The sequence below is a fragment of the Aotus nancymaae genome, unplaced genomic scaffold (assembly GCF_030222135.1).
Source record: "Aotus nancymaae isolate 86718 unplaced genomic scaffold, 86718_ANA_hifiasm-v0.15.2.pri h1tg000077l, whole genome shotgun sequence".
In the NCBI taxonomy this organism is placed as follows: domain Eukaryota; kingdom Metazoa; phylum Chordata; class Mammalia; order Primates; family Aotidae; genus Aotus; species Aotus nancymaae.
The window spans coordinates 4,001,231-4,028,838 of record NW_026988492.1 but is presented as its reverse complement, the minus strand read 5'-3'; the positions used below and the strand labels follow the sequence as shown (position 1 = coordinate 4,028,838).

General features: G+C 38.8%; 1 protein-coding gene and 1 pseudogene across 1 annotated transcript in view; one reads left to right on the top strand and one right to left on the bottom strand.

Moving 5' to 3' along the window:
• The window catches only part of KIF5B (kinesin family member 5B), a 43,750-nt gene extending 23,693 nt beyond the window's left edge, over positions 1-20,057 (bottom strand). Inside the window, exons 1-11 of the mRNA XM_012445702.2 lie at positions 19,912-20,057; positions 14,642-14,729; positions 6,169-6,242; positions 5,235-5,339; positions 4,669-4,717; positions 3,733-3,788; positions 3,564-3,651; positions 3,295-3,419; positions 1,779-1,883; positions 1,329-1,474; positions 487-635 (exon numbers count right to left, since the gene is read on the bottom strand). Coding sequence (XP_012301125.1) covers positions 487-635; positions 1,329-1,474; positions 1,779-1,883; positions 3,295-3,419; positions 3,564-3,651; positions 3,733-3,788; positions 4,669-4,717; positions 5,235-5,339; positions 6,169-6,242; positions 14,642-14,729; positions 19,912-20,037 — 1,111 coding nt within the window. The 5' untranslated portion in view covers positions 20,038-20,057. The remainder of the gene's footprint in view (positions 1-486; positions 636-1,328; positions 1,475-1,778; positions 1,884-3,294; positions 3,420-3,563; positions 3,652-3,732; positions 3,789-4,668; positions 4,718-5,234; positions 5,340-6,168; positions 6,243-14,641; positions 14,730-19,911) is intronic.
• On the top strand, positions 9,948-11,961 carry LOC105712559 (ubiquitin-ribosomal protein eS31 fusion protein-like; annotated as a pseudogene).
• Positions 20,058-27,608: the final 7,551 nt, after the last annotated feature.

Below are 27,608 nucleotides of genomic sequence, written 5' to 3'. Positions count from 1 at the left end.
CTCCAGGGTTCAAACAATTCTCCTGCCTCAGCCTCCTGAATATCTGGGATTACAGGCGTCCTACACCACACCAGGCTAATTTTTGTACTTTTAGTAGAGACAGGGTTTCACCAGGTTAGCCAGACTGGTCTCTAACTCCTGACCTCAAGTAATCTGCCAATCTTGGCCTCCCAAAGTGCTGGGATTATAGGTGTGAACTGCTGTACTCAGCCTCATTCTTGTAAACTTCTTCTTCTCTGACCATGTATTTTCAAATAATTTGTCTTCAAGTTTAAATTCTTTCTGCTTAATTAATTCTACTAGTGATGCTCTCTACTATATTTTGCTCATTTTATTTTTCAACTCCAGGATTTGTTTGATTTTTTGAAAATTATTTCAATGTCTGTTAAATTTCTTGATCTAATCACTTACTGATTTTGCTCAACTGTTTCTATGCTCTAAATCTGTATTTAACAAATTTAAGATGACAAACTGTTAAGTTATTACCATTACGCCATCTGTTGAGTTCATTTTCAAGCCACTGAATAGTGTTCCGCAGGGTCTTATTTTTTTCTTTTTCTTTTTCATACTTCTTTTTCCACTGTTCGGCAGTTAACTCTACATTGACACAAACTGTGTTCTTAATTGTTTTGGCCCTAAGAGATGTAATTGGAAAAAAAAAAAGGATGAGACTGAAATTATTTTTAATTGTATCTATATGGAATATATGTATATACGGCTAAGGAATTTATTTTTGTCCCGTAATCTCTTAGACTAAATACTAAGAGCTGCAACATAATGAGCTTATTCGCAACCCAAATTTGAGTCTGCTCCAAAATCTGTGAATAGCTAAAAAAAAAAAAAAAAAAAAAATCAACAACCCACTAAAAGTAAAAGACAAAGGCCTATATTTTTCCAATTTGTTTGCAAGGCTGAATTAAAAAATTACTGTTGAAAGTCAAAGATGGAATCATTATTATAAATTTTTCCTCATCATCTCATATAGTTTATATTAACCTGTCAGGTATGTCTACAGGCTTAACACAGGATTATGTTTGCCAGGCTTTGACATCATTATTTGATTCAAATGCTTATTTTCTTTAATGCCAAATTACAGCTTGTCACATAAATTTGACTAAAATTTCATTTGACTTTAACGTGTACTCAAACTTAAACCAAGCAGTCTAAAAAACAGACCTACACTGTACTACCTGCCATCAATTTAAAATGAGTGTGTCTAGCACAAAACAGTATGTACAGGTTGGAATAACAGCTATCTGACATTTTCCTACATTTTGTAAACAAAATGTCTATCTACATTTAGGCTTTGTACTTTCTTAACAACAAACCTTTGGCCAAATAAGAGTGTAGATTTTGTTTCAGACTCATTGTATGATGACGGAGAGCAGCATATTACAATAGTGGTTCTACAGTTGCCACCTAATGAATCTTGAAGGATTCTTGTCATTTTACTATCTCGATATGGAACATACGTCTGCATACAAAAACAAAGAAAACATAGAAGATCAGTGGGTTTCTGTACAATAAGATGTTATATCAATATGCTACTTTAAATAAATTACAAGGTTATTTCGGTTAACTGTTTGATATTAAGATGTAAACTAGGATATATATACAATATTGTAAAATGAACTCCCAAAAGATAAATAACTTACACATACTGATTCAAACACAGTGAATCAATCTCTCTCACACATACACACTCACGCACACATAAACACCTATATTTAAATAATACTCCATAAGGTAACAGGGAGATAGAAGACATGTATACTCACACTACCCTCAGCCAAAGCAGAAATGACATTTCCAAGAGCAGAAAGTGACTTGTTGATGTTTTTAGCTTCATCCAGCACAGCACCTTCTGCTCCAGTTTTACTAACCTATGCATAAGATTTCAAAAGAATGAAACAAAATTACAAGTTTATGGTAATTTTCTTTAAATTTTCTAAAATGTTCATAGGTCATCAATAATCAGTAAAAAAGAAAAAAAGAATATGAAAAGCCTCATAATCTTATTTGCCAAGCATTTTCTCTTAGGTATCACCAGTTCTTGAGTACTACTTTTAAGAGTTTGATTAGAGTGGCATCAAATTTTATCTGTAGTTTGTAGGTACTCTTGAAAATAACCAATTTGAAAATAGATTTGTAGTTCATTAATTTGTTAGTGCCCTTCGCTACATGAGAATAGAGGAAGCTGCTTCTTCTTTTTTTTTTTTTGAGATGGAGTCTCACACTGTTGCCCAGGCTGGAGTGCAATGGCGCAATCTCGGCTCACTGCAACCTCTGCCTCCTGGGTTCAAGCAATTCTCCTGCTTCAGCCTCCCAAGCAGCTGCGATTACAGGTGTCCACCACCAAGCCCAGCTTATTTTTTATATCTTTAGTAGATATGGGGTTTCATCATGTTGGCCAGGCTGGTCTTGAACTCCTGACCTTGTGTTCCGCCCACCTTCGCCTCCTAAAGTGCTGGAATTACAGGCATGAGCCACCATATCCAGCCCAGAGGAATTTTCTAAAATTGGCTAATGCATAATGTTGATGTTTTAACTGTTAAAAAACAGAGACTGAGTTTAAACACATTATATAAGCAAAACTGCTTCTTTAAAAAAAAAAAAACAAAATATTTAAATATCTATGTTAAAGGTAGGTTAGAACAATAAATTAGCAACGTTGCCTGAAGAAGCTATGAGAATTCTCAAGATTAGATAATCTTTGAAAGATGTGTATAAGACTTCAGAGTAGAACGGAATAGATATATCATTCTAAGCACAAGAAACAAAATCAGCAGAACAGCAGAAATGGTCACAGAGGTCCCTATTATAACATTCAAATTTTTGATATAGACTAGAATCAGACTGTATAGAACTGTAATAATGAAACAATCATCCAAAGGAAAGAAATGAGTCCAACCAAACCAGAAAAGACTAATGGATAGTTACCAGATTTAATAGGGACCCCACTGCCAGTATGAATAAAGTACGTATCAAAAATTAGAAAAGGGACACCTAATAAAGTCTATAACAACATATGCCAAACAAGTTCACAATATGAATACATCTTAAGTCACAGGGAGCACTTGTGGGGTGAACCAGACTACAATCAAACAGTAGCTTAGAACTGATTATTCAGTTGATATCATCATGAAGCAATGGCATCAGCAGTTATAAATCTCAGGTTACCAAATCCAATTTGGTAAGTTTTCAAGATGCAACAATGAATCCTGCATAACTCCCAATTCAAACTAAAGTTTATGAAAATGCTTAAATATTTATCAAAATACATGAAGACTTTACCTTTTCACTACCAGCTAAATCAACCAGATAAAGTTTTCCACTCAGCTTTTGTTCTGTTTGTGTGTTCTCTTGTTTTACATTAATAAGAAATATACTGTGACTTCTAGAGCTATGTTCATTCATATCTGCAATGAAATTACACAAACAAATATAAATAAACACGATTTCCCCTTGTTAACAATTTCCTTAAAGCAATCTCAAAATTAATCACCTGGATAAGGATATTTTAAGCTGGTTTTAAACTCTAACTGGTGTTATTTTCTACTTACTTGTAACTGCTACATGTCTGTTGGATTTTCCTTCATCTATGGTATCCATAACTTCATCTGGACTACATACAAAACGTTCTGTGCACCCCTGTGAAATAATTTTTTAAATATGTTAATACCCTTTAAAAATATGTTACAGGGACTTTCTAGACAACTGTACTATAAATACCTTTACATAGGGAACTCGGTTTTTGTCTTCATGAACTGAAAGGTTGGTCTTTGAAACTGAAAAAGAAAAACAAATGTCAGCAACATTCTCCTAAAACTCTAACATTAGATATGAAATAATTCAATCGATAGGCTTCCCTGAGCAGCCTAACAGCAACAGCTGAACTCTTTAAAAAAAAAAGTTAAAACACTGCTCTAAAGCAGACCTTATAGACATAGTAGGAGATCTAAATAAAAACCAGTTCAACAATATAGAATTTCAGGGCCACTCCAACCTATACCACCCACATTTTACAAACAAGAACATTAAGTGTGAGTGATTCAATGATTTGCCTAAGGACAATGTATTTAGTTGACAGTTGATGGAAGACTAGAACTCAGGGCTTAGGTTCTGTAACTCCCAGTCCAATGCTCTAATTACTACTTAAGTAGTACCCATAGGCTAGGCGCAGTGGCTCATGCCTATAATCCCAGCACTTTGGGAGGCCAAGGCAGGCGGATCACAAGGTCAGGAGTTCGAGACCAGCCTGGCTGACACAGTGAAACCCTGTCTGTACTAAAAATACAAAAATCAGCCAGGCATGGTGGTGTGTGCCTGTAGTCCCAGATACTCAGGAGTCTGAGGTAGGAGAACTGCTTGAACCCGGGAGGTGGAGGTTGTGGTGAGCCGAGATTGCGCCACTGCACTCTAGCCTGGGCAACAGAGCAAGACTCCATCTCAAAAAAAAAAAAAGTACCCATAAACATGCACTTTAAACAAGTTATTCTATTTAAAGGTATTCAATTAAAACCTTAAAAGAAAAAAATTTTAAATGTCTATTTCCAATAACTTAAGACAATTTCATATAGGTTTCAAAGAAATGGTCTCACATCTACTATTAAAAAGGGATTAACAGATGTTATTTAAAACTGATCAACTAGCAAGAATTTAACTTACCATCTAGTAGGTCCCTTATCTTATCCAAATATATTTCAAAATATGAAACCTAAAGGGCAAACAAATTTTAAAAAAGATCAATCAACTAAAATTATTTAATAACTTATTCACTTACTAATATTGAGGTCTGAGTACTAGACACTGTTTAGACTAGAAGGACAGTTATCAACATACCAGCCATAGCTCACATTCTAATGGGAAGACAAAAATTAGCTAAATTAGCTTATTTATGCAGTCTTCCAATTGGACATAAATTACCTATCTGCATCTAAAATGAATTTGAATAGTTTTGAGTAGTAGAAACCTTTGAGTTCTACAGTAAAGTAACCCCCTTTATTTTATGGAGGAGGCTAAATACTTAATTATTTAAGTTAATTAACATTCTTGTTCATCTAATGGCAGATGAACAAGAATCCAAGTTTACTAACCTAAATGATCTTTCAACTATGCCTTTCCATAAAAATAATTTTTAAAATTACTTTAAATAAACTAGCATTTACTGTTTTTTTTAGAACAACATTATTCTTGCTGTAAAGTAAAATACAATCGTTCCCCAAGAAAATTACCTTAATATGAAATTCCAAATTTTCATCCATGGAGTAAATATAATTAAAAATATCTTGCACTATTCTTGGAATAATTCCCATGCCTTCTGGATCATGAAGTTTACCCTAAACAAAAAATAAAACTAGACTTCTTAAACAAATTATAAAATATGAAGTAAAAACGAAGAGTTTCAATCTACAACTTATAGTCAAGAAAGGACAGAAACTATAATTGTTCATTTTTGTAGATATGGTTCTGTAAATACCAAAAAATCCAATTCAACTATTACACATAGTACTGTACATCAACCACGTAGGTTACCAACATATCTTAACCCTTTAATTAATTAGATTTAGATTATCCATGCTTGTAAAATGTTCATTGTAAAATGAACATAATCAAAAAGATTTTAATTTCTTTCCATATAATTCTGCATTATTCTTTCTACTTCAAGGCAAATTCATGCAAATAATAGGATGTCGTTCTCTATGACTTTATGAAAATCAGTAATATGAATCACACTACAATAAGCAGTGATTTACTTAATATAGGACACTCAGATAAATGATAAAAACAGATGCTCTTTAGCAGTAGCAGAAAATCACAGGCTGTTTTCTAGAAGTAAAGCTATAGTAGGTCCACATCTATTATTAACAGCAGCACTGATAATTATGGCAACATTCTTATCAAAGAGTGACAGGTATTTGAGGAAGGAGGGGCCAACGAGAACAGGAAAAAGTTATTTATACTAAATATAATCAACAGCACATAAGCATTCAAAATTTCCCATACAGGGTGACAGAAAATTCTTGTCTAAAATGTTCATTATTTACAGGAGAAAAGGCAATAAAGAGTAAATTAAAATCTTTATGCATCGTAAAATAATATAACAAATAATGAATGACTGCTGTATGTATTGCAAACTACATCTAAGTACAGATTATAAAATGTTACCTCCATTGTGTGTGTCTTCCCAGAGGATGTTTGTCCATATGCAAATATTGTTCCATTATATCCTTCAAGTACATCTATGAGAAAATAAGAGATTTTATAATTCAGGGGATTTTTTCCTTGAGCAAGATTAATAAGAAATTACTTAAACTAAAAGATGACAGGTAGAGAAAAGGATTTTTTAAAAAAAGGAATTACTTAAAGAATGTTACAGGAAAATATCAGATGTTTATTCTTAGTGAGGTAAAAACACCTAAAAGATAAACACACACACACACACCCCTCTTCCTAAACCCATGCATACTAAATTCAGTATAATAAAATATTTGTGGGATATTAATTGGTTGGGTGGAGTAGCTCACTCCTGTAATCCCAGCACCTTGGGAGGCCGAAGAGGGTGTCAGGAGTTTGAGACCAGCCTGGCCAGCATGGGCCAAACTCTGTCTCTACTAAAAATACAAAAATTAGCTGGACACTGTGGTGTATGCCTATAATTTCAGCTATTTAGAGACTGAGGCACAAAAATCGCCTGAACCCAGGAAAAGGAGGTTGCAGTGAGCTGAGATCAAGATACTGCACTTTAGCCTGGGTGACAGAGTGAGATTCTGCCTCAAAAAAAAAAAAAAAAAAAAGTGTGGAAAGAATGGCAACAAAGATTCAGATTTCCTTCATACTAATATGAAAGATTCCATCAAAGTTTAGTACATAAAGGATTTATAAAGATATTAAAGGAAATATATAACAATAGTAATTTTCTTACTGATGACCCATCTAAGCAATTACTTTCTCTGGACCCAGACTGCTTTCTGTGGTCAATTAAGAAATAAATTTTAAATTCCACTGCTTATAATAAAGCATTTTGTCTATCAGTGTACATCCCAAATGTCACTAAATCTACATTCCAAAGCTTTATTTGACAAAAAAGAAAAAAATCCTCTGCCAATTTACATACAGATGAGATTTTAGAAATAGGACTAATTGATGGTTAATTAGTAGCTAAACCTCACAAACCCCTACCTTCCTCTTTATCCTACCCACAAAGTGTAACACTCAGTCCTACCTCAATATCAATTACCAAAAAGTTCCTATTGAAAAAAAAATGTTTTGAGACAGGGTCTCCCCTCTGTTCAGTGCAGTGGCGCAATCATAGCTCACTGGTCACTGCAGCCTCGACCTCCTGGGTGTAGAAAGCTGCCTGCCTCAGCTTCAAGTAGCAAGGACTAAAGGCACATGCCACCACGCCTGGCTAATTCTAAAAAAAAAATCTATAGAGACAGGGTCTTACTATGTTGCCCAGGCCGGTCTCAAACTCCTGGGCTCAAACAACTCTCCTGCCTCAAGCCTCACAAGGAGCTGGGAATACAGGACTAAGTAAGCCCCTGCACTTGACCCTCCTATGAAATTTTTTTAAAATTTTTTTCTAGCCTTTGATAACCCCAAGATCTGCCATTAACATTAAACTATTCTTTGATTAGGTCAAAGGGGTGGAAAAACGCAATCTTTTGATTTCTAGCTTTTGAGGATTTTGTCTGTTGTTTGTTTTTGGTAACAAGAAAAGTACTATGAAATTACATTCTATTCCAGAGGAAGCCAAAATAAAAAGACAAGCCTCCGTTGGAAACAGCATATAACAGTGAAAAGCAAACCAGTAAGCAAGCCAATCCCTGTTTTTATTGATTATTTTAAAAAGAAAATAATAACTAACTAGATAGCACAACTAGATAGCAGATTTCCTACAGAAACATTTATTAATGAGAAAAAAAAAATCATTACCTACTTCCCTGAAGATTTTAAGAGAATCCAAACATTTGAAACTTTCCTTCAAAATCTTTTCATTTTTGAGAAGGGAAGCAAAATTATTTCATGAATCACATTTACTTCTTCCTCAAACCCAAGATCTGGGTAAAAGTCTCATCCTATGTGTTCTTACAACATCTGCATTTAATCATAATGCTTACCACTGAGTATTCTGTCAATTTACTTGTCTGCTTTACTCACCAGCCTGTCAACTCCTCAAGGTCAGGACTGTGTTTAACTCCTAACTCAGTTCCTCCTGGCAATCAGGAGGAACTCAAATGCTTGCTAAATATTTATTACCATCGCCAATCTACAGCATCTTTCTAAAGCCTCTCTCCCCTTTTAAAATATACTTTTGTCATTCCTATGAGAAACAGAAAGGTGGACAACACTGAACAAGTATTACTTCTTTCATACTTTATCAACAGAAAAAAACATATTTAGCTAGCGAGATAATAGCACATCACTTTTCAGGAAAGTCACTTAATCTCTCTGAACTTCAGCCTCCCCAACAAAATGACTACTTAAGGAAAAGCTCTGAGAATTAGAAGTCACCATATAAAGTTACTATTAACATCTGAAAACTTAGAGTGAGTCAAGCTCTAACCATTTTTTACATATTATTGTATTTAATCATCACAAAACCATCTGCACTGTTTTATTATTAGTCTCATTTTATAGATGAGAAAACCGAAACGCAGAGAGGTTAAATAACTTTTCTGTATCTCCACAGCTAGTAAGATGAAGCTGAGATGCAAATACAAATAGTTTTGGCTCCAGAGACCTGCCCTTAACCACCGTACTATATGCTCAAGGAGCAGAAGAACCAAAATAAACACAAGGCAGGCTACATCTGGAAAAACCAAAGGTAAATACAGTGGCAGGGACTTCAGGCCAGGAAGCCATGGTGGAAAAAATAAGAAATCTACAAAAACCTGATAAGATGCTTATCATACAGTGGGCACTGAATAAATAGCTACTTAACACAGGAGAAACAAATCACTCAGATTCAGAATTAAAGCGAATACAAGTGGATAAACCTTATTCAAAAGAAACAATTGTATCTAAGAAATCTACAAATAGGGAAATGGCTCTACATATAATCAAATTATAAACTTGTCCAGACAATTATGAGCCAATGCAACCTCAATGAACTTGTCAGGGACCCAGAGTACTATCTGCTTTCAGGTCATTACTGGCAACTTGCTCATCAAATCCTATCTCAAAAGAAATCCCAGCTGGCCCATCACTCTGCTGATCTTTGCCTACCAACAATTTCTAACCATGGCTTCCCATTCAATCTGTTTACCAATGACTGTCCCAAGTACAACCTACCATGTATTTAATTGGTTTCCTGTCCTCATACTTCCCTAGGTACCCACCACCTACCCCCATGCCATCTTTCTCCTTAAATACATTTATTTATTGGTAACTGTCACATTTATATCCTTGTCCAGGACAAGTCCCACTGGCTACTATACACAGTCTCATCCAAACTTCGCTTGGGTGAAGATTAAAGGAAAAAGTCATGGCCAAGGTGACACTGAGATAAAGTACAAAGATGGCATAGAAAAACAAAGAGATAATGATAGAAACCTTGTATTCTAACACTTGCTGGAAGTCTAATTTTGCACAGTAGAAATAGCTGAGACTATGAGTTTATCCCAAGTACAACCATGACTGATTGAATTAATAATTTCCTCTAAGAAGACAGAGGACACAATTGGCAGCTGATACCTGTTGTGTATTTAACTCCTAGTTCCTATTTTGCAGAAGAAATGGAGACCTGGAAAGGTTAAGTAACTTGCCAAAAGTCACAAAGCAAGAAAGTGTCAGAGTCTGGAATTCAATCGAGGTCTGTCTGATTCCAAAGATTATACTCTTACCATATTACAAAAAAGGGAACTATTATCCTGAACGCAGTTCCAAACAGTAAAACAGGATGAAGGAAGGACTAAAATTTTGAGAAAAGAAATTTCAGAAAGCAAATGATTTCATCTTACTGTAACTAGTAATAAGTAATACTATTTATTACTGTAAATAGTAATAAAACAGAACAAAAGTAATAAATGCATGTACCCTAGACGTCAAGACAATAGACTTCATCTTTTTTTTTCTTTTAGGTTGGATACTACTTAAAGGACAATAGATTTCAAAAAACTCTGAGTATGAGACTATTATTAAGAGATATGTAACTAAGGATGTACAAGAGAGAGAACTCACTAGAACAGTATGAAAAAGGTAAAAGTCCAGAATAAGTAACTCTTACGAAAACATAAACAAAATAAAAACTAAGGCCCTAAAAAGCACTTTTAAAGTCATATTCAGAAAAAGAATAATGAATGAATGAACCTGCACTTCTTAGGAAAGATCGTAAAATATTAACTGATGACATTAAAACAGAGATACTTCTATTTATTACCACCTTCCACGAATATGATCCTCAAAACAGAACAACAGAATAACATTTTTGAGAGAGACTTTAAGGTTGATGTGGATAGGATGACACCAAAAGAATGGCTTCACATGAACCCAAGTTTCTAGTTACTGAAGAGGATTACATTCCAGGGATAAAAATCTCATAGCTACTGTGAGTTAGTTTTAAAAGCCAAAGAGAACAAAGATAAAAGAAGATACAAATGTTATATACAATTTCAAAATGCAAAAAATGATAGATTATGGAAATAAGTATACCAAAATTTCATTAAGGAAAGACTATGGTTAAACTAACCTCATTTCCTTTTTAGATACAGTTATTCAGCTGGTACTCTGGGCAAATACTAGAGTAATGCACCATTGCTTGATAGAAGGATTCAAGTTTTTCATCATTTTCTTGTGAGTATGTTGACAAACTAAGGACTAGCCAACTGTATAGGTTAAGAGGGTCTGAAGTCGGTTGAATATCCCAATAATGTGATTTAAATAACTGCCAACAATCTTATTCATTTTAGAAGATTAAGCTAGGGACCATGGCCCATTAAGCATTTTATTAATGATTTCGAATCATATTTTTCAAACTTCAATGTCTTTGACACTTTAATAGACTTATCAAATATGCTAACAACCAACTTACTAGATCCCCAGTAAGATAATTATAAAAATAAAACTCAGCTTTTCAATCCACCATCTGCAGTGGAGCCACCACCAAAATGCAGATTTTCATGAAAACCCTTATGGGGAAGACTATCACCCTCGAGATTGAACCCTCAGATATGACAGAAAATGTAAAGGCCAAGATCCAGGATAAGGAAGGAATTCCTCCTGATCAGCAAAGACTGATCATTGCTGGCAAGCAACTGGAAGATGGTTGTACTTTGTCTGACTACAACATTCAAAAGGAGTCTACTCTTCATCTTGTGTTAAGACTTCACAGTGGTGTTAAGGAAAGGAAGAAGTCTTACACCACTCCCAAGAAGAATAAACACAAGAGAAAGAAGGTTAAGCGGGCTGTCCTGAAACATTATAAGGTGGGTGAGAATGGCAAAATTAGTCACCTTCGTTGAGAGTGCCCTTCTGATAACTGCGGTGCTGGAGTGTTTATGGCAAGCCACTTTGACAGACATTATTGTGGCAAATGTTGTCTGACTTACTGCTTCAACAAACCAGAAGACAAGTAACTGTATGAGTTAATAAAAGACACAAACTAAAAAATAAATAAATAAAAATAAATAAAACTCAAAACATGATTAACAGCTAAAATGAACAAAATGGAATCTGTACTTTAAAGGTTTGTCCTCCAAAGTCCAAGTATGGAATGGGGTTTAAAGCTGGTGGCAACAGATACAAAAAAGACTGGTACATTCAAATTGCCCATGACTTCATCAATCAGCAACTTTCTGTTAGTTAAAAAGCTAATGTAATATTAGACTGTACTGATGAGACAGATGTCTCAATCAAAGAATGTAAAAAAACTGTTTTATGACAGATCCCTCTGGAAAACCATGTGATGCTTACAACATGATGGCACTGCCTGTTCCTCTTTGTTGCAGTCATTTACAGAATTACACGTATTAATTCCCTTTCATTTTATGAAGAATTCAGTACCCAGTTTGCTCTCTTTCACCAATACCATTACTGTTGTAATACTTGGTGGTTTCAAAGTCTGTAGCAGACAATCCCACTAAAATACCCTGGCTTCTCAGCTCCTTGACCAAATTTTCTGCGATCTTACCCTTTCTTCATTTTTATTTTAAGAATAGAGATGGGGTCTCGCTGTTGCCTAGGCTGGTCTCAAACTCGTGGCCTCAAGCAATCCTCCCACCTCAGCCACCCAAAGTGCTGGAATTACAGGTGTGATCCACATGTCTGGCCTTATCCTTTCTTTACTACTTCAGAAGCCAACTCCATGACAACACCTTCACCTTTTCATTACTAACTGCATTGCTTCCATAATCTCAATTTTAAGTACAGATACTACTCAACTTATGATGGGACTACTTCCTGATAAATGTACTGTAAGTTGAAAATACCCTAAGCTGAAAACGCATCAAATATATGTAACTTACCATCTAAGTCATGGTGTCACAGCTTAGTCTAGCCTATTTTAAATGTGCTGAGAACACATATGTTGACCTACAGTTCGGCAATACCATCTAACACTAAGCCTATTTTATACTAAGTGTTAAATAGTTCACAGAATTTACTGAACACTATACTGAAAGTGTAAAACAGAATGGTTGTACAGGTACTAGAAATACTGTTTCTACTGAATGTATATTGCTTTTGCACCATCGTAAAGTTGAAAAATTTTAAGTTGTTCTAAGTCAGGGACTATCTGTATTCACCTTCTATTACTCCATTCAGTATCCTGATTCCAACAAACCTTTAACCCCACTGAGATCTACAACCCACTAATGTTACCATCTTTAAAGCTTTTAAAGCTTTCACTGCCTTTCAGCTTCCCTCATATCCTTCTTTCTGTAACTTACACACTTTAGATCCCATGGTCCACCATTATAATCACTCTTTTGACTATGTCCTCAATTCTCTTTTGTTCCTCTTCCCTCTTTCTTACTCACCTGGCAAAACTCCAAATGGGCAAATTCAACTCTTTCAGCAGCTAACCTCGAGTGTGCCCTTAATACTGCCCGGCAGTACTCTCACACTTCCTGAATTCATCCATTTCATGTCTTTTCCTAGAACCTCTTCCCCCTTCCTCACCTTCATGATGACTTTGCTCCCTGTTTCATACAATATGGAATTGATATAATGAGTACATCCATACTTCCCCTCTCTCATATCTATAAATCTTCTATAACTCCACTTTATCTCCCATTACTAGGACAAACTGTCTGTGCTCCTATGCTTTCCTAATCTGTCTACTTTTATACCGAATCTCAACTCCTCTAATGTGGTGAATCCCACAACATAGATTTTGCCTCAATCTAAGAAGCACTTTTTAACAACTACAGCTGTCAAAAAAATGAAATAAATCATATCACCATTCCTTTGATTAAATGGATTTCTATAGTAACTGGAAGTAACTCCAGATAAACAATGAGCATTCTCTCAGCTTTAAAATTCAATGGTTTTAGAAAATATAAAATTATAAATATTCTAATATAAGTTATAGTATTATCTGGAATGCACACACTTTTCTCACCCTTGGCAACCCTTGTTAAATTCCTCAAGGAATTCTCGATGACTGCAAGATAAGTCTTTGGGAAAGGAAAAACAATGGATTGGAAGAAAGACAGACTGCCATTTTCTACTACTTTTTAGAAATGTGTCTCGCCATTTTGTTTTCATTCTCATGCTGTTCTCTTTCTAGAACTGCCACCCTGGAAACTCTCCTGGGAGTATCTCATAGAAATCCATCTCTCAGTGGCCAGGTGCGGTGGCTCACGCCTGTAATCCCAGCACTTTGGGAGGCTGAGGCGGGTGGATCATGAGGTCAGGACTATTAAGGCCAGCCTGGCCGAGATGATGAAACCCTGTCTCTACTGAAAATACAAAAATTAAGCCGGGCGCGGTGGCACACGCCTGTAATCTCAGCACTTTGGGAGGCCAAGGCAGATGAATCACAAGGTCAAGAGATCGAGACCATCCTGGCCTACATGGTGAAAACCCGTCCCTACTAAAAATACAAAAATTAGCTGGGGGTGGTGGTGCAAGCCTGTAGTCCCAGATATCCGGAAGGCTGAGGCAGGAGAATTGCTTAAACCCAGGAGGTGGAGGTTGCAGTGAGACTGCACCACTGCACTCCGGCCTGGCACCTGGCGACAGAGTCAGAGTCTGTCTCAAAAAAAAAAAAAAAAAAAAAATTAGCCAGGCATGGTGGCGGGCACCTGTAACCCCAGCTACTCAGGCAGCTGAGGTAGGAGAATTGCTTGAACCCAGATGGTGGAGGTTGCAATGAGCCGAGATCACTGCACCAGCCTGGGCGACAAAGGGAGACTCATCTCAAAAAAAAAAAAAAAATGCATCTCTTAAGAATAAGCGTGTAACATAGTTTTCATAACACCCTTAATTAGGTACTGTATGTAATTAGATCATGGAATTTGAGCAGCAGAATGTTTATTAACTGTATTTGATCTTTTTATTATTTAAACAAGTTTTTTTTCTGCAACCAACTTAGAAGGGGCATTAAAATGAAAAAGAGAAAGTTGAGTAAGTAGAAAAGATCACAAACAAAACTTTAGTTATTGCTAAGACAACTCAGCAGGTTAGGTACATTTACCTTTAACAATCTTCTTTGCACAGTCATTATACACTTGCTCTTGAGATGTGCTTGACTGGAACACCCGATCAAATGCATAAGGCTTGGACTGAAAAACAAAAAAATGTTTCAACTATAGAATTGAAGGTAAATGAATACTTCTAAGTTTCTTTACAGATGTCATCACATAATATATTTACTCTTCAAAATAGTACACCTAGTATGCATAATTTTTGAAGTGGAAGGGATCTTAGGGATCACCATGTGCAAACCCGTTAGAATAAACTCCAGAAAAACAAGAATGGTCTTTAGTCTTTTCTATATTCCCAGAGCCTAGTAATTACAATTATAATTACCAGTAATTATAATTAGCACTACTATGGCAGCCAGTCAAGTATTGCTGAGTGATTTTTATTTTTTTAAGTATCTATTTATTTACTTTTGAGACAGGGTCTCATTCTGTCACCCAGGCTGGAGTGCAGTGGCAACAATCGCTGCTTACTACAGCCTCAACCCCCTAGGCTGAAACCCTCCTTAGCCTCCTGAGCAGCTGGGACTAGAGGCATGTGCCACCATGCTACGTTGCCCAGGCTGGTCTTGAACTTCTAGGCTCAAGAGATCCTCCTGCCTCAGCCTCCCAAAGTGCTAGGATTATAGCTGTGAACCACCGTGCATGTCCTGCAACAGCTTTTCAACCATTCTTTTATTTAACACATACTTAATAGAATGTGAGGTAGGCATGCTAGAATGATAACCTAGACAGATTCCTTCTCTGCCTTAGTGGAGCATAAGTAACAGTGGGGCAGACATTAAACAATTAAGTGACCAGAATTCTGACTCATGCAATTGAGTGCCATGAAAGTGCAATGAGAGCATATAAGAGGAGAAGCTAAGTCTATGGGAAAGCAGAGTATCAGGGAAACACCCTGAAGAATATTTAAGAACTGAAGAATAAGCAGCAACTAACTCATCATTACTTTCTTCAGCATTAGTCATGAAGGGTGAAAAAAATCTCATGTAGGAAAGTAGTCTAGGTATTGGGAGGATGCTTGAAGATCCTAAGGCAGAAAGGATATGACATCCAGAAACCAATGGAAGTTGTTAAGTTGAAGTACAAGGAGCAAGGATCAAATGCAAATATCAAAACGGTTAAAAAGACATCTTATTCTGGAAACAGCTTTGACCTTCTGGACCCCAGAAATAATATTGGAAACTCCATGGACCACTCTTGGAAAACCATTAATATAGTCTGAGAAGGCGTCAGTGGTATTGAATGAAAAAAATCCGTGTCTATGCAAGTCAAAAAAATAATTTTCAAGGAGGAAGTGATTATGTTAAACATAGTTCCTAATCCCGATTCCTAATGAACAGTCTAGGAGAGAACTGCTGCAATGCAGCATTTAAAACTAAATGTTTAAAAACATGATTTAAGAACATTTAGTACACAGTCTTCAATTTAGATTTTTAGTTTATGATGTTAGAAGCATAATGATGTTAGAAGCATTATCAGTGCTCATAGAGAAAGTAATTTTTAAGGATTCTGATTTTCTTCAAACTTCAGTTTTTAATACTTTGTCCAAACTGTTTTCCTGCTACTCATCTAATCAGTGATGACACCATGGCAGGCAAATTTTTTAATTTCATGGTGTTTCTCTGTATGTTGTGCAGCCCATAATACAGAATTCATTTTTAATTAAGTGTTTGGTGAAGTGCTATAAAAAGTGAATGAAATGAATTATTAAAGTCTTTAAGTTATACAAATATAAGCTATTTGCTTTAAATTAGAGAACTTGTTACACACAAAACAGAACAAGGGAAACAGTTTAAGTCTTTGAAACGAGCTTGCTGAAAACACCAGAAGAAAATCAACAGAAAAAATTAGGAGCTTGCTGAAAATGCCAGGAAAATCAATAAAAAATTACATCTATTTATGAATCATGAAAGAACATGATTATCTGCATCCTTAAGTATCTTTACAAATCATTATTCCTTATATGGTACACTGTAAAGGCCTGGAGAACCAAAAACAAGCTGTGGTAGTTCATAGAAATTAGAAGAGAATAAAACTAATTAGATAATCTTGCCCAGTTCCTTGCCTAAAGCAAAAGAAGATTCTCTCTTCGAGTAATTTGGTGTTTGAACCTTCTTGATTACCTTAAGAGGGAAAAACTGAAAGAAAAGAGGGCACCATCATCACGTACCTTTACAGTTGTGGGATGTTAGCCCACAATAGTTTCTAACTAAGGAAAATCTAATATAATACCCTCCCAAGTGATCTGAAATGATCCGCTATTCAGAATTCCAGAGAAACACAAATCCCTGCCAGAAGGGTGTCCTTCATAACCAAATTTGGTGTTCAGCCTGGTCAGTGCAGACTCAGACAGGTATAAGAACAGCCAGAAGGAGCAGAATTAGAAAATCTCTTATACCTTTTACAAAATGAAACAATTCATATTAAAAACTGAACAAAAAATGAGACCTCAGAGTAATTTATGTTGTTAACTATGTTCATGAAAATAGTTCCTGAAAACAATGAACCACACATCTTGCCTTTCATTTTTTAAGGCTGTTATTCAGTTGTAACGCACGTTTGCTTACATTTAAAAACAAAAAACAAAACAAAACAAAACAAAAAACCACGGGCCAGGCACTGTGGCTCAGGCTTGTAATCCCAGCACATTGGGAGGCCAAGGCAGGTGGATCACCTGAGGTCAGGAGTTTGAGACTACCCTGGCCAATATGGTGAAACCTCACCTTTACTAAAAATACAAAAATTAGCTGGGCGTGGTGGCGCATGCCTGTAATCCCAGCTACTAGGGAGGCTGCGGCAGGAGAATCGCTTGAACCTGGGAGGCAGAGGTTGCAGTGAGCCAAGATCCCACCACTGAACTACAGCCCGGGCAACAAGAGCAAAACTCAGTCTGAAAAGAAAAAACAAAACAAACAAACAAAAAACAACTAACATGCTTATCAGTTTATCTAAAGATTAACTGTTCATTACTGATTCACAAACCAACACCCTATCCATTATTACTAATATTATCATATATAGAGTACTGAAGTTTTGAAACAGAACTTAAAAACAACTTTTTCCAAATGGAAACCTAGAATAAATGTATGTTTCCTTTATTCATTTTCCGTTAGCTTTTTCTTCATAATTTATGTCATATTTGGGCTTCATCAAAGGTTACGTTCTAATCTTAATATATTTTATGAATCCTAAATTTTAGCATTCCAACAAAAAGAATCATAGTGATAATTATAGATTTGTGTAAACACAAAATCTGAAGAAATAAGACATTTTAAGACAAGTGTAAAAGAAAAACTAGGTTTGATGTGCCAACCATTGCTGAAGCTAAGTACTATAAATCACAAAAACTCTTAAGCAACTGGTAGCCTCAAGTTTGACAACTCTTGCAAGCCCCCTGACTACATGTAAAATATACCATTCTAAAGGAAAAAGATTACTGCACTTAACTTCTCCTCCTCTCCTGGGCTATGATGTCACTTACACAAGAGTTTTTCTTGTGGACTTGTTAACAGAGAACCGGCTTGACAGTCTTTACACAGTAATAGCTGGCAGTTGTTAGTGGCCTAATGACTTGTTTGCCAAAGGCCTACCAAGGAGCTGAGACAGTCATTTTTTGGAGCTGAACTCTGGAGAAACTTTCACATGGAAACCCTAAAGAACTTTAGTCTGTCTTCAATGTCAATGCTTTCAATCATCCTTGTCTCCTGTAACCTCTGCCCTACTTCCTAATTAAATAGCCCAAACACAGTATTATAGAATGGCATTAGGCCGGGCGCAGTGGTTCATGCCTGTAATCCCAGCACTTTGGGAGGCAGAGGCGGGCAGGTCATCTGAGGTCAGAAGTTCGAGACCAGCCTGGCCAACATGATGAACCCCGTTTCTACTAAAAATACAAAAAAAATTAGCCGGGCATGGTGGAGCACGCCTGTAACCCCAGCTACTCAGGAGGCTGAGGCAGGAGAAACGCTTGAACCCAGGAGGCAGAGGTTGCAGTGAGCAGAGATCCCAGCTTGGGCAAGAAGAGCAAAACTCCGTCTCAAAAAAAAAAAAAAAAAAAAAACACAGTAGAGGAAAAATTAACATATTAAAATTTCATACCATAACAATGACATATCTACTACATAGCAATACCAACAAAGATCAACATAATTTAGTCACAGTTCACTGTTTTGTATGCCATACAATTAATTTTTAATCTCCTTCAACTCGGAGTGCTATTTTCAATGCCAGAGATCAGCGCTATTTTCAATGCCAGATCTTTCAATGCCAGAGATCAGACCTCAAAAAAGCCTCACATTCTGGTCTCACTGACAACGGTCACTCAACTCTAGTTATGTTTTACATTACAAAAAAACAGTATCTCACTATTCTTGGGATTCTTAAAGATCAATTTTCTTCAAGACAGACCTTAATTGCAGATGTATGAATCTAACACTTTTTCTCTTTTAAAAAGTTTGTTTTTATATTGCTTTCTGTCTGATACAAAAACAAAAAGTTAATACTTTCTCCCACGCTGTTATCCCAGAAAACCCAGCAAGAGTGGGATTTGTCTTTCGGAGCACTTATTTGACCCAACCAAAGTCGGCTAGGTCTGTTAGATTAAACAAAATTGATCATTCTGATTAAAAAAAAAACTCAACTATTTCTTTCTACAATTCTCGATTTTCCATTTGTAATTGTTAACATGAAAAGTCATTCATTACTCAAAAGGTGGTGAACGTCTGAGCTGTAGAAAATATTTGTAGCTGTTTGGTGCTTTTCCCTTCTCCCAGGGGGAAACAAGGTTCAAGGACTGGTTATGTGTTTCCATAAAACTAAGTACCTTTACTAAAGTATACCACCGCTTGTCTCAGAGCTCAATGCCCCAGCTAAACTTTGTATTAGCATTACATATTTTTTGAATGATAAATTTAGGGTTAGTCCAAAACACCAACAGCATCCGTAACTGCACACAGATACGCAAACGTGCACTGAACTTGCTCCCCGGACGTTCCTCCATTGCCCCAGGTGGGGGAGTGTACCGGGCTGAGGCTGGGCGCCTCCCGTCTCCTGGCGCCGAAGACTGGGGAGGGGGCGATCCAGGAAGGCCCGGAACGCTGCGCAGTCTCCCTCCCCTGGGTTATCGCAACTGGCAAACTCCGCCGAAAGGGCTGAGGACACCGCCGCTCCCTTTCAATTCTGCACCCTGCCACTTCCCCAAACTCCTCACACCGCCTGGACCGAAGAAGCGGGAAGAAGGGTGCCGGAGAGGGTCACTCACCGCGATCACGACCGTGTCTTCTCCCTGAAACTTGGCGACGTACTTGTCGCCGCGGTTCACCTCAGACTCGTTGAGAGGTCTGAAGCGACACATCACTTTGATGTTGCACTCGGCCGGGTCCGCCATCTTTCTCGCAGCCGGGGCCGGCGGCCGGGAGCCACTCCTCGCCGCTCAGTCTTGGAGGGAGCGCGCCGGGGCTGAGGGCCTTGGAGTCGCAAGGGCAGTGAGGGGCAGCAGTCAGCCGCTCCGCGCTGCGCTTCCCAGGGCGGAGGCGGCCGGGGAGCCGGGACTCGAAGCGCCGGCGCCGGCAGCCGTCGCCCTGAGGCTCACTTCCGATCCATCATGGCAGCCAAGGCGGCGGCGGCACCAGGGAGAGAGTCGCGGCTCTTCGGCGTCCCCTTCGCCGGCCTGGGCGGGCTGTGGGGGCTGGGGAGGTTCTGGGGGCCGGGAGAGTGGCCCACTCCTTCCTCCTCGCAAAGAACAGGCCAGGCCCACCCGTCTGCCCGCTCTGCTGTCCGCTGGCCGACCGCTGCCGGATCACTCCAGAGGCCGCAGATGGGCGACTGGGCGGCGCGGGAGGAGGACTGCGCAGGCGCGATGGGCTGGGCGGCCCGGCAACCAATCGGTGCCCGCGTTCGCACCCGGTCGCTGCGGCCGCGCCGCCGGTTCCGCCACCACTCCTGGCCAGGGGTCGCAGATTCAAATTTTATTGCACGGCCCCTCTCGCAGAAGTGCTTGGGGACGCAGTGTGGCGGCTTCCCCCCGCATACCAAGCTGCCGAAGAATTCCCCAGAGCCAAGGCAGACACACTTAGCTTTCTTTTCTTTGTGGGAGAAGGAGTTTGCTTTAGCTACTTAATGTCGTTTGTTTAAATAAACCACTAGGCGGGTCCGAGTGCGATGGTGTTTGCAACTAATTGATCACAGCCAGAGATTTCTTTCTTTTCTACTCCCACCGTTTCACTTGACTAGCTTTAAAATTAAAATTTAAAGTACTATATTCCTATAAGGAAGTGTTGCTTTCATTTTTGTCTGGAGGGAAACAAATCAATCCTGGCCAACCTTTTTAGAGCACGTTGCCAAAAAAAAGATAGGATTTGAAGGGTGGCTCTTTCCTGAGAGAATGAGATGTGGGGAGACAGGAATAAGAAAGAAAAAGGACATTCTTCCTAAGGAATGAATAAAGTTGCAAAGAAATGTGGAACAATAGGGCGAGGAGGGAGAAGAGCCGTCAGCCCCCTCACACACCGTCTCTCACTCCAGCCGCCCAGTGCCTTGCATCCCAGCCCCGCACCCTCGCCTCTCCCACGCAGTTCAGCGAATTCCCGCCACTTCCCTGGCAATGAGCATACGGAACTCATCAATCCCAATACTGGAGAAATGACTGACCTGGAGCATAAAGATAGTCTTTATGAAAAGCTTGAGTAAATTTGTGCATTACATATCCGAGGAAAACCACTCCATAGTTGACGTTGCCTTCTAGTTTTAGAAGATGAGTACCATAAAATTCCATGGGAAGTGGCTCTGAGGTGCTGCAGAAGGACAACGTGCAGGATTGTTGCAAAGGTACATACATGGCATTTAATTTTTTTTTAGACAAAGTCTTGCTCTGTCGACCAGGCTGGAGTTGCAGTGGCGCTGTCTCAGCTCACTGCAACCTCCATCTCCCAGGTTCAAGTGATGCTCCTTTCTCAGCCTCCCGAATAACTGGGACTACAGGTACCTGCCACCACGTCCAGCTAATTTTTGTATTTTTGGTAGAGACGGGGTTTTACCATGTTAGTCAGGCTGGTCTCAAACTCTTGACCTCAGGTAGTCCACCCACCTCACCCTCCCAAAGTGCTTGGGAGCCACTGCACCTGGCCTTGTTTTTTATTTTTTGAGACCAGGTCTCTTTATGTTGCCCAGACTGATCTCAAACTCCTGGGCTCAAGGGATCCTCCTGTCTCAGTCTCCCAAATAGATAGGATTACAGGCACACACTATTGCATCCAGCTTCATTTAATTCTTTAGAACCTATATATTTTTTCTATTTTTATCAAAGAAACACATTCACAGTTTCAAAAGTGAAAACTACACTACAACCCTGAAAAATAGAAGTTCTGGCTCCATTCAATCCATTCCTGTTCTCCAGGGCAACCACTTTAAATCTTTTAGCAATTTCTTCTAGTATTTATCTACTACAGGTTTCTAGTATTTATCTACTACATCTACTACAGCAATAACATGATTTTATTGCTGCTTCTTGATTTATGAATTATTATTATTAAATGAAGTTATAGTGCCTTTACACTAGCCCTCATCTGAATCAACATTTTCTTCTCTTTATCTTCTCAGCATGTATTTCTATCACTATTTATAGCTAACTTAGTACACAGCATTTACATGCTACATAACTATTATTCCCAGACCAGCCATATAGTGCACTATGATTACATTGCCTACCTTGTACAACTTTTTTTCTGGATTTAAAAATTGCCTAACTTTTTTCTCCCAGTTTACTCTTAACACATTCCAAATAGCCACGAGCAGTATAAAGTTACTCTTGATATTTTGAAGGCATTGCTCCTTTTGTTAAGTCTGATTCCGCATCCTAATCATTTGTATGTGATCTGAATTTTTCTTTTCTTTTTTTGTTTGAGACGGAGTTTCGCTCTTGTTACCCAGGCTGGAGTGCAATGGCGCGATCTCGGCTCACCGCAACCTCGGCCTCCTGGGTTCAGGCAAAATCCTGCCTCAGCCTCCTGAGTAGCTGGGATTACAGGCACGCGCCACCATGCCCAGATAATTTTTTGTATTTTTAGTAGAGACGGGGTTTCACCATGTTGACCAGGATGGTCTCGATCTCTTGACCTCGTGATCCACCCGCCTCGGCCTCCCAAAGTGCTGGGATTACAGGCGTGAACCACCGCGCCCAGCCCTTCTTTTCTTTTTTTTTGAGACAGAGTCTTACTCTGTTACCAGGCTGGAGTGCAATGGTGCAATCTGGGCTCACTGCAACCTCTGCCTCCAGGGTTCAATCAAGTCTCCTGCCTCAGCCTCCCGAGTAGCTGGGACTATAGGAGCGTGCCACCACGCCCAGCTAATTTTTGTATATTTAGTAGAGATGGGGTTTCACCATGTTGGCAGGATGGTGTCAATCTCTTGACCTCGTGATCCACCTGCCTCGGTCTCCAAAAGTGCTGGGATTACAGGCATGAGCCATCGCACCTGGCCGTGATCTGAATTTTTCTTCCAGGCAGATTTTAGTATCTTTTTGTCTACATTTCTCTTTTCTTTCCTATTTTTCATTTCTTTGTTTTCTTGTTCTCCTTTTTGAGATATTCTCTTAACATTATTTCCAACTCTTTCTATTGGCGGGGTGTGTGTGTATGTGTGTGTGTGTGTGTGTGTTTGTGTATGTGTGTTTGTATGTGTATATAATTAGAAGGACAAAATATCTTGGATGGGCTGGGCATGGTGGCTCACAACTGTGATCCCAGAACTTTGACAGGTCAAGCCAGAAGGATCACTTCAGCTCAGGAGTTCAAGACCAGCCTGGGAAATATAGCAAGACCCCCATCTCTATAAAAAAATACAAAAAACCTAGCTGGGCATGGTAATATGCACCTGGTCCTAGCTACTTGGGAGGCTGAGGTGGGAGAATCGCCTGAGCCTGGGGAGGGTGAGTCTACAGTGAGCTGTGGTTGTGCAACTGCACTCCAGCCTGGGCAACAGAGCAAGATCCCATCTGAAATAAACGAAAAAATGTATTTGATGTGCTGATCTCACCCTGTAGGGGGTGTGTGTGTGTGTGTGTGTGTGTGTGTGAAACTCTCTGAATTTTAATTTTCCAAATGGATGTTTCTAATGAAATGTTTCTATTCACAGAGCAAGATCTTCTCTTATTATTCAGAGAATATGTTTTTTTTTTTTTAATTTGGATCTAGTGTCCCAAATTTTCTCTAGAATCTGTCACTCATGTCAGAGGATTTCCTCACATGAGTGTTGAGCCTTGGTATTCTAACAATTTGAGTTAGAAACTAAAACATGTGTTGGAAACCTTGTGCATGTTGGTAGGGTTTAGAGATTAATGGGTTTCACCAATGTGTGTTTGGGCAGGAACTAGTCATTTCATTAGGAAAATTCTTAAAGTATTTTTTATTTTTATTTCCATTTTGAGACAAAGTCTCACTCCATCATCCAGGCTGGAGTGCAGTGGCATGATCTCTGCTCCCTGCAACCTCCTCCTCACAGCTTCAAGTGATTCTCCTGCCTTAGCCTCCCAAGTAGCTGGTATTACAGGTGCATGCTACCAGGCCTGTTAATTTTTGTTATGTTTAGTAGAGACAGGGTTTTGCCATGTTGGCCAGGCTGGTCTCGAACTCCTAACCTCAGGTGATCTGCTGGCCTCAGCCTCCCAAAGTGCTGGGATTATAGGTGTGAGCCACTGTGCCCAGCCTCTGTTGACTGTACAGAACTTTTTTAGTTTGACATAATCCCATTTATCTAAAAATACTTTTGCTTTTGTTGCCTGTGCTTTTGGGGCCGTATCCAAAAAAAATATGGCCCCTACCAATGTCATAGAGCTTTCCCTCTGTTTTCTTCTAGTAGTTTCATAGTTTTGGGTCTTAAATTTAAATCTTTAATCCATTTTTAGTTGATTTATTAATATAGTATGAGATAAGGGTCTAATTCATGTGGATATTCAGTTTTCCCAATAACTTTTATTGAAGAGCTGTCTTTTCCCCATTGCGTGTTCTTGGCACTGTTGTCAAAAATCAGTTAACTATAAATGTGTGGATTTATTTATGAGCTATTTATTCTGTTCCACTGGTCTATGTGTCTGCTTTTATGCCAGTCCCATGCTGTTTTGGTTGCTATAACTTTGTAGTATATTTTGAAGTCAGGTAGTGTTATGCCTCCAGCTTTGTTCTCTTTGCTCAAGATTACTTTGAATTCTTTTGTAGTTCCATATGAATTTCTGAATTTTTAAAAATTTCTATTAAGATAAAGAAGGTCATTGGTATTTTGATAGGGACTGCATTGAATCTATAGATCTTTTTGGGTAGTGTAGACCCAATGAGATTTCATAACATTTCTTTCGAATTGGTTGGTTTTCCCAGAGAAGAATTCTCTAATTTTTTGCGTAAGGTTAACGTAAGTCTGGCTGCCAGTTTTCTCAGAGTGAATGGGGTTAGGCAATGTCAACATTGAGTTTGTAGGTTTTATTTCCCTGTTTTCAGTAAGGCAGCTCACCCTGTCTTCATGTGAGTGGTGTCCCTGTCCCTGAGTTCACAGCCTCCCTGGTTCAATTCTCTAGGGAGTGAGCTTCCTTCTTTCTGCTGTGCTGGGGGAAGGGACAATCTTCTGGCACTTTTGGTGGGGGGAATTGCATTTCAACAGATCTTTATATACTTTTTTTTCTTTATATACATTTGTGACTAAACCTTCCTATTTTCAGCTCTACCCTGCACCTCAGCCTCCTGGAGTCTATATTCCCTGAGGCTTTCTGGTGTTCTGTATAGAGAATTAACTTACTTCTTGACATTCTGCCTGCAAGTTTAGGTTTTTAGCTTTCTCCGGGCTATTTAGGTAGTTAAACATTTCCAACATTTTGTTGAAATCCTGTTTGCTTATGGTCTTCTTTCAAGTTTTCTTCTTTACATCGTGGCTTTAGGACTTTGGTATCTTGATTTTTGTTTTTTGGTTGTTTTATTTTTGAGACAGAGTCTTGCAGTGTCACCCAGGCTGGAGTGCAGTGGCGCTATCTCAGCTCACTGCAACCTGTGCCTCCCAGGCTCAAGCGATTCTCCTGCCTCAGCCTCCTGAGTAGCTGGGATTACAGGCATATGCCACCATGGCTGGCTAATTTTCGTATTTTTAGTAGAGACAGGGTTTCGTTGTGTTGGCCAGGCTGGCCGCCTCAGCTTTCCAAAGTGCTGGGATTACATGCTTGAGCCACCACTCCTGGCCTGGTATTTCTTTACTATAATTTTAGTGGCGCTTCAGGAGGATTGAAGAGAAATGTGAATATTCAATCTCCCATATTTAATTTGCCTCAGTTTGTGTCTGGGTCTCTAGTTGTTTACGTATGTTGTCACCCCAAGAATATAAGTTACTTGAGAGCAGTGACAGTGGGTCATCTCCTTCAATAATGCTTAGCTCAATGCTCAGGATCTCACAAATGCTAATAAGTCATCTGTACTGATTGAAATTGGAATTCAATGAGTTGCCTATTAATTAACACGCTCTGCTCAAAAGGTGGTAGGATACAAATGTAAACAGGTTCCCATTGAAAAGGAGCAGGTTTCTAGGACAGTAGAATCCATAGGGATAGGTTCTATAAAAGCAGGGCCATGAGAACATGAAAATGGATATTTTGGAAAACTTTCCTGACAATTTGAAGTTGATATCAGGGATGACTGTCAAGATGTTTAACAAAATCTGCCTCTCATATGCAGAACATTAGGTTAAATGTACCATTGGTTGACTAGGCGTAGCAGTTTCTCTCATATATTTTTGTATTTTGTGTTTTTTTTAGAGATAGGGTCTTTACTGCGTTGCCCAGGCTAGAGTGCACTGGCTCAATCACAGTGTACTACAGCCTCAGGCTCCTACGTTCAAGTGATCCTCCGCCTCAACCTCCTGAGTAGCTGGAACTACAGGCATGTGCCACCATACTTAGCTAATTCTGAAATCTTTTGTAGTGACAGTCTCACTATGTAGCCCATTTTGTAGTGAAAGAGTCTTGCTATGTCGTCCTCTCCCCTCGGCCTCCCAAAGTGCTAGGATTACAGGTGTGAGCCACCACTCCCTGCCTCCTCATGTCTTCAGTGACCAAGGTTTCATTCTCACTCAGCAAGTCACCCAATATTAATAATTATAAGGAGAATGGACATAATTGAGGAAGAAACTGGAGAGTCTCTCCTATTCATGTTTTTACTGTGATTTGACAAGCTTATTAAGTCTATTTTTCTGAAAACAAGACATATACATTTTGCGTTTTTTTCAGACTCCTTTTTCTTTTTTTTTGAGATGGAATCTCGCTCTGTCACCCAGGCTGGAGTGAAGTGGCGTGATCTCGGCTCACTGCAACCTCTGCCTCCTGCGTTCAACCAATTCTCCTGCCTCAGCCTCCAGAGTAGCTCAAACTCTTAATCTAAGGTGATCCATCGCCTCGGCCTCCCAAGGTGCTGGGATTATAGGCGTAAACCACCACGCCCTGCCTACAGACTCCTTCAATTAACATTTGTAAAGCCAAATCCACACACCTGGAATTAAGCAGACAGAGCTACAGAAAACTGGCAGGACAAAAAAAAAGAAAAGAAAAAAAAGGAAAACTGGCTGGAATGTTATCACAACCAGTCCATTCACTTAAACCCAATTAATAGAGCAGTAATCTACAATGACATAAAAATTATCTTTATTATTATTTTGAGGTGGAATGTCTATCTGTTGCCCAGGCTGGAGTGTAGTGGTGTGATCTCAGCTCACTGCAACCTCCATCTTGTGGATTCAGGTGATTCTTGTGCCTCGTCCTCTGCAGTAGCTGCGATTACAGGCGCATGCCACCACACCTGGCTAATTTTTGTATTTTTAGTAGAGACGGGGTTTCACCATGTTGACCAGGCTGGTCTCGAACTCCTAACCTCAAGTGATCTGCCTGCCCCAGCCTCCCAAAGTGCTGGGATTACAGGAATGAGCCACTGTGCCTGG